Source organism: Miniopterus schreibersii (genome assembly GCF_964146895.1).
Source record: "Miniopterus schreibersii genome assembly, chromosome: 12".
Taxonomy (NCBI): Eukaryota; Metazoa; Chordata; class Mammalia; order Chiroptera; family Miniopteridae; genus Miniopterus; species Miniopterus schreibersii.
The window spans coordinates 27,663,953-27,676,140 of record NC_138112.1 but is presented as its reverse complement, the minus strand read 5'-3'; the positions used below and the strand labels follow the sequence as shown (position 1 = coordinate 27,676,140).

Sequence of the window (12,188 nt, the reverse complement as noted above, 5' to 3'; positions counted from 1 at the left end):
TATCACATAATTGTTATAATAGCTAAGAGCTATTATCCCTAATATACAGATGAAAAATATTGAATTAAGAAGTTTCTTATGCAAAAAAAAAAAAAAAAGTTTCTATGCCATAAATGGGGAAGATAGACCCAAATATAGTTCTTTTGGAGTGGTGAGAACCCATGCTTTAAAAACATTCTGCTACACAACTTTTCCAAAATCTCCTTAATTTACCCTCAAGGAATTTCAAAAATAAAAGCAGAATTCTTGAATTGATGGGGTAGGCAGTGGTATTTACTAGAATAAGCCAGTAAATCAGGGGTCACGAGAACCGAGCCCTATATCTAGTCGGCTTCTGACACACACTGTAGAACAGAGTAACTATCCATTTCCTCCCTCTGCCTTAGTCTTCTTTTCTGTGAAATGGGTCCAATACTTGCCATTCATATTTCAGAGAATGTGAGTTTGTGACTATATATGGATACGTTTACAAATGAAGGGAAATAATCAGATAAGGAACATAAAACTATTTAGAAAAGCAACAGGCATCACCTGGATGTAAGTAAGTATCATCAATATCATTACTTTAAAAAATAGAGTCATTTCTTTAAACAAAAATGATATGACATCTGGTGCAACAAACTTCCTCTGTGTTTTGTTAAGGAGGTACTTTGTGTACAACACAGGCCATTTGAGATGAAGGAGGAACTGTACACCTAAAGAATGATCACATTACTCCTTTTTTTTTTCTTTTCTTTTTTTAAAATATATCTTTATTGATTTCAGAGAGAGGAAAGGAGAGGGAGAGAGAGATAGAAACATCAATGATGAGAGAGTCATTGATCGAGCCCACAACCCGGGCATGTGCCCTGACCAGGAATCGAACCCCGATCGCCTGGATCCCAGGTCGATGCTCAACCGCTGAGCCACGCCCAGCTGGGCACATTACTCCTTTTTGTATGAACAGAATCAGATTAAATAGTTCTTTAAAAAGGTAAACCCAAGAGAGTATGATACGAATGTTTATCAAATTCAAACAACTTGTAGTTAACAAGAAAGCACAGAACATATATAATATCCTCTGGTTAGAGTTTTCATTTCTTTTCCTTCTGTAGAAATCCCTCCTTCGAGAAATAGGTGGAAAAGTAACACAGTCTCTAAAGAGTTAGATGGTGACGATTATTAGTCAGTCCTCACAGTCCTGGCTTTACCTCACATTTATTTGTTTGACCCTGTCAGTGCACCGTTCAGTCTTCTAAGACCTCATGCTCCACCCGTTTCAAACTATTTGCAACTCTCCAAAGTGCTCTGCTTCTTAGCTCCACGCCTCTGTCATTCCCTCTACCAGACATCCCTTCCTCACTCCGGGCTGCTTGGCAAGACTCCATTAGCTGTCAAAATTCAATTCAGAGGTGACTTCACAGTAAAACCTTTCTTGGCCAGTCCATGTAAAATTAGCCAGTGTTCTATTTGTTTTGTCCTTACAATGTCCCGCAGAGAAGTTCATTACTGGTCCTGTAATACTTTACACCACTTCCTTGTTTATATGTCTGTCCTTTCTAAGACTGGAAGCTTCTTGAAAGCAAGGCTTGTTTTCTATTGATCTTAGTTTCTAAGACTCTAGCACAGCACATAAATCATAGTTGTCTTTCCAAAAATGTTTGATAGATGAATGAATAAATGATGACCCATAAGTCGCATTCTGATATCTATAAATATATGTGCATGCATATATACATGCATATTCATTCCAAATTTAATGTCTTCACCGTTACATAAAAACATATATGAAATACATTAATACATACCACTCTCAAAATTCCTTTTGAGTGCACTATATTATAAAGGTCCAATTAACAAAAAAAATCATTCTAGGATAAAAGATTGTGAGTGTAGAAAAAAGATAGGTGAGGGATGTTTCTATCATTTGAATTTTAATCCTCTGAAAGTTTTGGGTCGCTGTAACACCACTGATGTTAAATTATGGCAACATGAGCAGCTACAAACTATACAAGAGACCTTACCAGAACCAAGCAAATAAGTAATTCTGAGCATAATGGAAATAAAATCAAATGCTTTCAAAATATAACATAAAACAAAAATAAAAACACCAGGTAAGACTTTATTGTGAAAACTTGGTAAAATATCAGACCATGTAATTGCAAACTCTTTTGTCAAACTTTCTATCTCAGAAGAAAAAAATAACCCTAATGGAAAATTATAGCATTTGCAAGAAAGTGCAAAAACTAATTATTGAAAAGGCGTAAGCACACTTAAAATTGAAGTTAAGCTACTCAAAGCCAGGTTAGACATGTTCTATGTGGCAGTGTACATGGTAGAGTTTCTATTGATTAATGAATAAAAATGTTTACATCTCTCAGTACAGGCTAGAAAAAGTATTAAGAATTTATTATCCAAAAGTCATCAGAATTAAGATACTATTGGTAATAAAAGTCTTTTCATTCCTTTGCTTATGAATATAAGTGAGAAAATTTTAAAGCTAACCCCACCAAGACCACTGAGAGTGAAGAGTAAAAAGAGAATTTCTCAAGACCCATTTCAAAGGAACTTTGGACTTGGGATTTTCTGCACTTTTGAAATATAACAATGAAATACTTAAACAATTACCTCTTAATCTAAATTATTTATAGAGATTTCCCTGAAAAAAAATAATAAAAGCACTTTTCTCTTTCAAAAAAGATAAAGAGGGAAACATTTACAATTCATTGAGCTTACAAACCAGTGCATTGCATACCCATAATTTGAAACAAGACATGATGATGTAGAAATTCAAGTTGATATCTGGGCACTCTCTCTAGGTTTTTAAATATCTCCTTTCACATTGTTTACTATATCATAAGTATGGAAAGAAACTGATTGCTGAATTTAATCTTAAAAGTAGTGAAAAGTAAATTCTGCAGAAGTCTGCAAAATGATTCACAGAAATGCTTCCCGACTGTGGTTGTAATAGAATTGGTCATCAAAACATAAATACTACCTGTTTGAAATTCAAATAGAAAACAAAAAGGCTTGCAAAAGCGTGAGCCGCAGGGAGTTCTTTAATAAAAGTTGTAAACACCGAAAATGAAACTTTAGCACCCAGGCATATTAAAGTACGCCCCCAGTAAAATAAAATGGGGAAACACTTTACATTGAGAAATATATATATTTTTTAAGATCTTATTTTAGGTATTAAGCCTTAACTGCCCTTTACAATTTTTCTCTTGAAAGGCAATCACTTCCCTTTTGAACTTCCTTCAAATATACAAGTTCAAAATGCTACCAGAGCATGTAATTCACTTTAAATTATGCAACTGGAATTCCACAGCTGGCCTGTCTGACTTGCTTAGTGCTGAATGAACTGTGTCAGAAAACCTCTCCAATAATATCGCTGCCCTTCCCGACAAGGGGGTAAATCTCCCAAACTTAGGCTCAACTTCAGAGGCTCATTAGCTGCAGCCAGTGAATGTCAGTGGGGTGATAACGCCTGGCAACGGCACCCCTGCAGGCAAAGCAAACAGAGCTGAGGATGCGTGTGCTCGAAATCACCAACTTCCAATGATAAGGACGCGCCTGCACGAACCGGACGGGCAGCTATCCCACAGAGCCCATCCTAATGCCTCACAGCCCCTCGCCCCCATCCCCGCCTCGAACAATTACGCTGCACACACACCGGCGGCTCACGGCACTTTTTAAAAAGGAAGCCTTTAAATCCCAATCGAAAGCATGCTCTCCAGCCCTTTACCCTCTCTGATTTATTGCTTCTGGCCTACCTCCATAATTTTCATCTCTTTCTCCCCCCACCCCAGCCCCCGAGGGTGAGCGTGAACCTGAATCCCAAACAGTTAAGCCTGAAGGTCACTTGGCAGCGGCGTCCCAGCATGCTCCCCCAGCGAGGCTGCCCGGCGGCGACAATAAAACAAAGCCCTGGCAACCACCTGTAATAACCTGCCAGCTCAGCCGGCAATCCGAAAAGTCCCGAAGCCACCCAAGGTAGACATTTTCTGCAGCTGGCTGAACATGTACGTTGTGCCCAGCTGCCGGCTCGCCGCCTCTTACCTTCACGTTAGTCCGGAGTGCACAGTAACATGCAAAGAACATTGCAGTGAAGAAGGAGCATATGGACCGGGGTTCAGCGTCTCAGCACAGCGCCGGCCCCACACTCTCGGTCCCGGGCATGTGCTACTAAGGAGCATCCGTTCCCTCTGTCAGTTTGAAAATGCATTGATCTCTGTTTTCTCTGACTACAAAACGACATGTCTTGAAGGCACTGAGTGAGAGCTCAAAACCTCTTCATCGGCTATATATAGCATTGTGCCCAGTAATTTCAATTAGCCGAGAATTCAGCATCTGAAAGTTAAGACTTCAGTTGCTTCTCCTTCTAGCATTTTAAATCACTGGGTTTAAAAAAAAAAAAAAAAACACAAAAAAAACGGGAGGGGGGAATGAGCTCACCCGGGAGGGATGGGGGGGAAGGTGAAGAATTGAAATTTAACCAATGGGTTACTTATGTTTCTGGAGAGCTCTGCTGTTATCCTATTAGATACTTTACAATGGGATCGCATCCGGCGGACTGTAAATGAAGAGGAAACCCTTTTTCCCTGTGGAGGTTTAATGTGGGCTCTGCACTGTATTCCAGGCTATTCTGATGCAGCGCCCTGTTTGGCAAATACTACAAATCACTGCAAACACTTAGCATTCTGCTTTTCAGTGTGAAATAGGACGGAGACCAAAGGATCACTGTCTCCTAAAGTCCCCTGAAATGTAAACTGGGTTCCCCTGGGGTGAGCTGGAGTTACATGGCTGAGAAGTACCACCTTCTCTTACTTCCCTGTCCTGTGGGACTTGCTCACATCTTCCCGGGGTATCTAAAGTTGCTAGGCTCACTAATACAAACAATGCATCCAATTTTCCCAAACTCAGCTTTATTAGTAAATGACAATCAACAACAGAGGATGAGTTCAGAAGGAAGACAGATGATTCCAGGGAAATAACATAACCACAGATTCAGTAGCTACTGCTGCTGAATGTAATGTGTTCAGCTGGCTCTGAAGGCAGAGAGCAAGAGAGAAATAAAAGCTTCTGTCCCCATGAATCCATAAGGGGGGGGGGGTTCAAAAACATCGTCAGATCCTACTGTCTATTGTCATTCCTGTCAGGCACCGGATGCTGCAAATTAACTCAGTTTTTACTGAGCCAAAGGACAAACTCCAATTTAACGTTCTAAACTCTTATTTCCAGCCTTAGGAAGCCCTAATGCTCAGCTAGAATTGTAAAGCTATCTGGCGAAATGCAAGCAGCAGTGAACAGTTCTCACTGCAGCAAAAATAGTGGGAGGAAAAAGAGTGGTTATGTCTTTGCCACGACGTTCCCATCAGCTTACAGCAACAGGGAAGATCAGCATAACTCACCAGAAAAAAAGCTGCAGTGACTTTTAGGATTTTTCTTTAATATGTTTTGCATAAGCCACCTCCCCTCTGGAGCCTGCAGTGGTGCTGAGGTACTGTCAGAGCCACTGGGCATTTCTCCTGGGCAATGAGGTGAGGCAGCTTCAGGAGCAAGCGAGGTACTTAAGGGAGAGAAATTAAAGGCAGAAGAAAGGCAGGATTTTCTAATTCTCTCTTAATGACAAGCGTTTAGAAAGTGTCGTCAGTTCTGACTAAATAGCTATTTTGGGCCATCATTGTTTGTGCCTTTTTATAGGAAGGAAAAGACAGTCTTGTCTTAAGCTGGAGAGTCTAGCAATCGTGAAAGAAGGCAGCTACTTAATTTGATTCCCAGTTCTGTCTGTCATATAAGTCTAGGTAATTACAAATTGCAAGCACTTGCAACACAACCAGTGACTTCCAGGACATTAAAAAAAAAATGACATGGGTGCCCAACTCTCATCATTCCACAACTTTTACTAATGGTTTTCCAATGCAGAACCAAGAATTTCAGTTAATACTCTCCCCTGCTGAGGTCATGGCAGGTCACATTTCCTGCAGCTCTTCCCAGTAAATGAACCCAAACGCAGCAACTCAATGCCATGAAAATCATAGGAGAATTTTTAAATGTTTGTCTTTATTGGAGGTTCAGAGGATTTTTTTAAAAACAATTGTTTTAAACCTGTGAATAAGTACTGTTAATTTTTTTCCATTAGGAATTGTGGGAGGAAAGCAACATTATAGCCTTTTAATTATAATTTTAAGAGACCCTAGGGTATTTGGATGTCCCAGGAGAGAGAGAGCAAAAGAGCTGGAAAATGTTACAAATTTCAGAGCAGTTCACAGGTGAAGTTATAGGTGAAAAAGCACATGCAGGTTTTCCTGGAAGGCAATCAGGGAGGACTTCTGATAGGATTTCAGATATGGTGTTAATGTGTATACATTCTAAAAACAGGCCCTTAGGCTTACAGATGCACCTAAACTCCCATATACACTTAGCGACCCCACGGTATTCCAGTACAGACATCAACTCTACCTGTAGATTTACTGCCTAATTTTTGTATGTGCACTAGGATAGCTGATTTACTATTCTCATGTTACAGATGCAGGAAATGAGGTATTAACTACAGTGACAATGTCCCACTAAAAAGTATTTCCTATTTTTAGGCAAAGGCTTTAACAGGTCAGTGTACATGCTAAAAGGGTAACATCTGTTATTGTAGAAGAAAATTATAAGTGGCTACATATTTTTGGAGGCAGCATAGTAAATCTAAGTTCTAACTTTCACACGCAAGTAGTACTGGAAAATTACTTCCATGTTAGATCCTTTCTTTTACCATTTGCCTAATGGAATTTACAAAATGGGGATAATACTTAGCATATGGTGTCATTGAGAAAATTAAAATGAATCCCATCATCAAAATACCCTAGACAGATCAAAGATTTAAGAGTTAAAATTGAAACTATAAACATATTAGAAGAAAATAGATTTGGTTTTGGTGTATATAATATTGGAGTGGAGAAGGCTGAAGCCATATAAGAAAAGATAAACAATTGTGACTATATAAAAATTTAAAATCTGCTTAGCTAAATTATATCCAATGACAAACTGGAAAAATATTTGCAACATATTTAATGGAAATTTTTCTTAAAATGTAAATAGTTTCTGTAAACAGATAAAAAATATAAAATTGAATTTTAATAAGGCAAAGAACATAAAATGGCTATTCACAAAAAGACCACAAAACATTAAAAATGCTCTCCACCTCATTCATATTTAGGGAAAAGCATAAAAATTAGCAAAGATCTTTTAAGTTGATATATCAAGTACAAATGGGAATGCATTAATTGGTGAAAACTTTTTGAAAGGTAATCTATAAAATATTATAAAATAAACATTCTCTTTGGTGTAGTAATTCGACTTCAACATACAGAAATTGATCCTAGGTATGGGTATGGATTTAGGTATAGGTTTAGATACAGGTATATATACATGCACATAGATATATTTCATCTGTACATGTATAATATAAATATCCATTAGTGCAAGACTAATTTGTAAAACTACAGTTCGTCTATGCCACCAAATACTATACAGTTATTAAAAACACTTATGGTACATATTCTTATATGGAAAGATGTCCAAGTCATAATGTTAAATGTAAAAATAAGGGTGCTGAAGACTTTGTATAGTATGTCTATTTTTGTATGTATATGCATATATAATTGTAGTAGGAGAGTGTGTATTGGTGTGTGTGTAAAATTTTGATAGTATTGATGATTGGGGATTGGAACTTGGTTTAGGAAGACAAGTTAGACATTACCTTTCATTATTCATTCTATACCCTCCTATATGCTACAGTGGCCTCACCCATAATGAACTCTTTACCCAACTACCCTCTCAGTGAATGAGAGAAATAAAGGCACAGGAAGGGAGGGAATTCTAGGACCTGTAAAGGGATTTGCCCATTAATGTTCTCAAGGAGCACAGGTCGGGCAACAACCATGACACAAGGGATAAGAATCTACCTTTCCCTGAATTCATCTTAGTTCCTGAGTGCCTCTTATAGTGTAGACATCTCCCTGGAATGCATGTAATTCTAGTGAACAACATACTTTTTCTTAAAGCACAGCTCTTAAACACAAGCCAACTACTTTATTTGGTTCTTAAGTGAAAAAGTGGCCGTCCAGTAAACATGACTGTAGTTGATTTTTACCTACTGCACCGAGTTTAGAACCTGGCATCTACGTATATTTTCTATTTCTTTATTCTTTTTTCATGAAATTTATTGGGGTGACATTGGTAAATAAAATTATATAGGTTTCAGGTGTACAGTTCTATAATACATCATCTGTATATTGTAGTGTGTGTTCACCACCCTAAGTCAGTCTCCCTCCAACACTATTTATCCCCCCTTTACTTCATTCTGCTCCCACCCCCCTAATTTCTTTTTTTACAACAAGCCTTGCTATAGAATGAATGTGTTCCCCCCAAATTCATGTTGAAACCTAATCTCCAATGTAACGATATTTGGATGTGCAGCCTTTGAGAGGTGATTAGGTCCTCATGAATGGGTTTAGTGTCCTCATATAAGAGACCCCAGAAAGCTCCCTTGCCCTTCTACTACCTGAGAACACACTGGACACTCTCACCAGACACTGAATTGACACCTTGATTTTGGACTTGCAGGCTCCAGAACTGTTAAAAATAAACTTCTATTGTTTATAAATCACCAAATATATAGTATTTTGTTATAGCAGCCCAAACGGACTAAGACAAGCATGCAGTACATTTAGAATATAACCTAGCTTTTGTAAATTTGTTTAAAATATTAAAGCAGTATGCAATTATAATTAGCTAAGAATACAATAATAACAGTAACAGTGTCTGTTAACAGAGACAGATAATTCATAATTCTGTACATTTTCCTTATCAACAAAATAAGGAGACTGGATTATCTAGTCTTTTCTTATAGGCAGAATAACTTTGGTAGGTTTTCTTGTTTTATGTTTTGTTTTCTTTAGACAGGACAGAAGATATGTTTAAATGTTAAGGATCTAGTTGGTTATCTTCCAGACCAATTAAATCAGAATCTCCAGCAGCAGAACCCAGACATCAGTAGTTTATAAAGCTCCTCAGGTGATTTCAATGTGCAGCTAGGATGAGAATTACGGGGAAGGAGGGCAGTTTGCAACCTGATTCTGCAAAGCTTCAGAGAGTAAATATCACAGGCCTGCCAGCCATACAATTACTGTCACACTACTCAACTCTGTTACAACCCTCAACGTTGATGTTACAGAGGAAAAGCATCCATGGACATTATATAATGTGTTTCAACCACACTTTATTCATATACATTAAAATTTAAATTTCCCATACTGTTCACATTTCAGGAAATATTATTCTTTTGATTTTCTTCAATCGTTTAAAAATGTAAAAAAACATTTCTTTGTTCTTTGCCAACACCTGCCCTAAAGTCTCTAACAGTGGTTCTTAAAGTATGGTCTTGAGGCTATTAGCATCAGCATAAACTTGGAATTTGTTAAAAATGCAAATTACCATGTCACACCCCGGACCTACCAAATCAGAAATGCTAGGTATGCTGCTCAGGAATTTTCAGTAGCAAGCCCTACAGTTGCCTTTCATGTAAACTAAAGTTAGAGAACCACTGCTACAAAGGAAGAGAGGAAAACTGACAGCAAAGGCTCCTGCAGTGAAGGATGGACGGACTTCAGAGCACAGGTAGAGAGATTAGCCTTAGAGAGGAGAGAGCACGGAAAATAAAGGGAAAATGCCTACAGGTGCAAATGAGGTCGTCTAGGGCGAGGCTGTGCAGATTAATAAACAGAAACCTCATTCAAATTGGAGCTGGGAGGGCCCGCAGGGGGACGTCTCATGCCCTACCCCTCATTATCAATCAGCCCAACGGGAAGAGGCATAATTTCCATCTCCAACGGGAAACTGGTTTTCTACTCTACTCCTCCAGCAGGAAGAAGGAGGATCTGTTCCTCTCCTGGAAACCACTCAGCCACTGAACAACTGTCACAATTCAGCCAACGGAAAGCACTACACCTCAAGCTCCCAGTCTCCTCCAAGGGGCTCTTTGTCTACAACAGTCGCTCGGAACTGCCCCCATCCCTCTAGGCAGCCGTGCATGCTTAAGAATGGAGATATGTTCTGAGAAATGTTTCCTTAGGCGATATCGTCATGGTGGGACTATCACAGCACGCGCTTACACACACCTAGATGGTACAGCCTGCTACACACCGAGCCTATATGGTACGGCCTTTTGCTGCTAGGGTAGACGCCTGTACAGCATGTTACTGTACAAAATAACACAAGATTAAATGAAACACAAGAGAAAATGATGCAACAGACACAGTAAACATGAGCTGTATGAGGCTCCTGCTGGCATAACATGTCATACTGTTTTAGAGCAAAACTTTTTTATAAGTAGAAAGAGTACACTCTAAAATAATCATAAAAGTATAGTTTAGTAAATACACAAACCAATAGCAGCCATTTATTGTCAAGTATTTTGTGCTGTTGCATAATTGTTTGTGTATCCTTTTATACAGTTGGCAGTGCAGTAGGTTTGTTTGTACCGGCGTCCCCACAAACACATGAGTAATGCATTGTGCTATGGCTTTATGAGAGTTGTGACGTCACTAGGCAATAGGACTTTTTCAGCTCTGTTATAATCTTATTTAACCACAGCCATATATTTGGTCATTGTTGACCAAAACATCATGATGAGGCTCATGACTATAAAAGAAGATTCCTCTCCTTGACTGTCTAAACTTCTGTGTTGTTCACCATTAGACCGCATGTCCTGAATTGCAATTCTTTGATGTTCCTGAATAAAACCAGTTTGCTGTGGAAATATCTGGCTGCCTGTTTGTTTAAGGTCAACAAAGCTCAAGACTCTGAGATGCAAGCCAATTGGGCAAGGGGCCCTATAACACCATAGAACTTAGAATCTGTTCCCTCCTAGAAACTAACAACTTAGACTTTGGAGAAAAACAATAACAACAACAACGTGAGTGTCAATTCCTTTTCTGGCACTTCCAGCTGTGTGACACTGGGCAAGTTACATAACTTCTCTCTGCCGTGGAGTATTCCTCTGTAAAATAAAGATAACAATCCTACTTCACAGGAATGTTGTGAAGACTAAAATAAATAAGGCATGCAAACTGCTCAGCCTACTGCCTGGTACATAGGAAATTTAATCAGTGGTAGTTTTTAATGTAAAGAAGACTGAAATGATAGTGGTAAAGAGAAAGGTAAAAATACGTTATCATTCCTCTTGACTAACTTCTAAATGCCTAGAAGATACTCTGAAAGGGCTTGAAGACCTTCTAGGACTTCCCTATGATTACCAATCAGCCTTGAAGAGAATTAATTCTCAGGAAGTGTGACTACCTCATAATCCCTGAATTGCTTTAATATCACTGGAATTAATTGCACCCACCCTGAAGTTTTATTGAGATAATGATAACTGATTTACAAAATACAAAGCATTTTCAAGCTTCTCAGGATTTTCCATGGAAATATCCCTAAAGGCAGAGAGAATGCATTTCTTGCCCTTGGAGTTATAGGAACAAAATGGGATTTCTTTAATGTCTCATTTGTTATCTTAAAGTTCATGTAAGTGTTACCTACAAGTTGACAATATATCTGTATGTGTTATAAAGTAATATTTTATATTACTTTCTGACCACCAGATTTAATAAGGCCAGAAGACTTTGCAATGTTTATCTCATGGCTGTGAGTACCTTCTGACATACGTAAGGCTGTATAGGCCTAGGGTACTCTTGCCTCAGTTCACAAAGTAAATATAGATCCATTTGTTTCTTGATCCCCACATCTGCCTTGAAGATATTGATCACCTTTTTGTATTCAGTGAGGAAATATAGCACAGTGATTAAATGAATTGTTCAGGTTTGTACAGAAGCTAGAGGTAGAACTCCAACACTAGATCTTCCAATTCCAAAGCTCAGAGCAAATGTCTCAAGATCTCAGCGCCTAGACAATGACACTTAACTATTTCAGATATAACCCTCCATTTATATACAGTTTTAATGTCTCATTTACTATCATGATAAACATTAAGAAATATAACCTAATTTTACACAGGATTTAAAAATTCAATATAATATAAAGAAGAAATAAGTAAAAGAGTTGAAATTTTAAAAAAAAATTTTATTTATTGATTTTAGAGAAAGAGAGAAAGAGATGGGGGAGACAGAGAGAGAGTCATCAATTTGTTGTTCCACTTATTT

At 38.2% G+C, this 12,188-nt stretch overlaps 1 protein-coding gene across 8 annotated transcripts in view; it reads right to left on the bottom strand.

Moving 5' to 3' along the window:
• Positions 1 to 12,188, bottom strand: part of DLG2 (discs large MAGUK scaffold protein 2) — a 1,618,243-nt gene that overhangs the window by 1,178,174 nt on the left and 427,881 nt on the right. For 4 of the 8 annotated variants that reach the window (XM_081155099.1, XM_081155100.1, XM_081155081.1 and 1 more), the window contains exon 1: positions 4,039 to 4,378. The exons of the other annotated variants lie outside the window; for them this stretch is intronic. In XM_081155099.1, coding sequence (XP_081011225.1) covers positions 4,039 to 4,080 — 42 coding nt within the window. In that variant the 5' untranslated portion in view covers positions 4,081 to 4,378. Of the gene's footprint in view, positions 1 to 4,038; positions 4,379 to 12,188 lie in introns of those variants that run through there. 8 annotated transcript variants of the gene reach the window in all.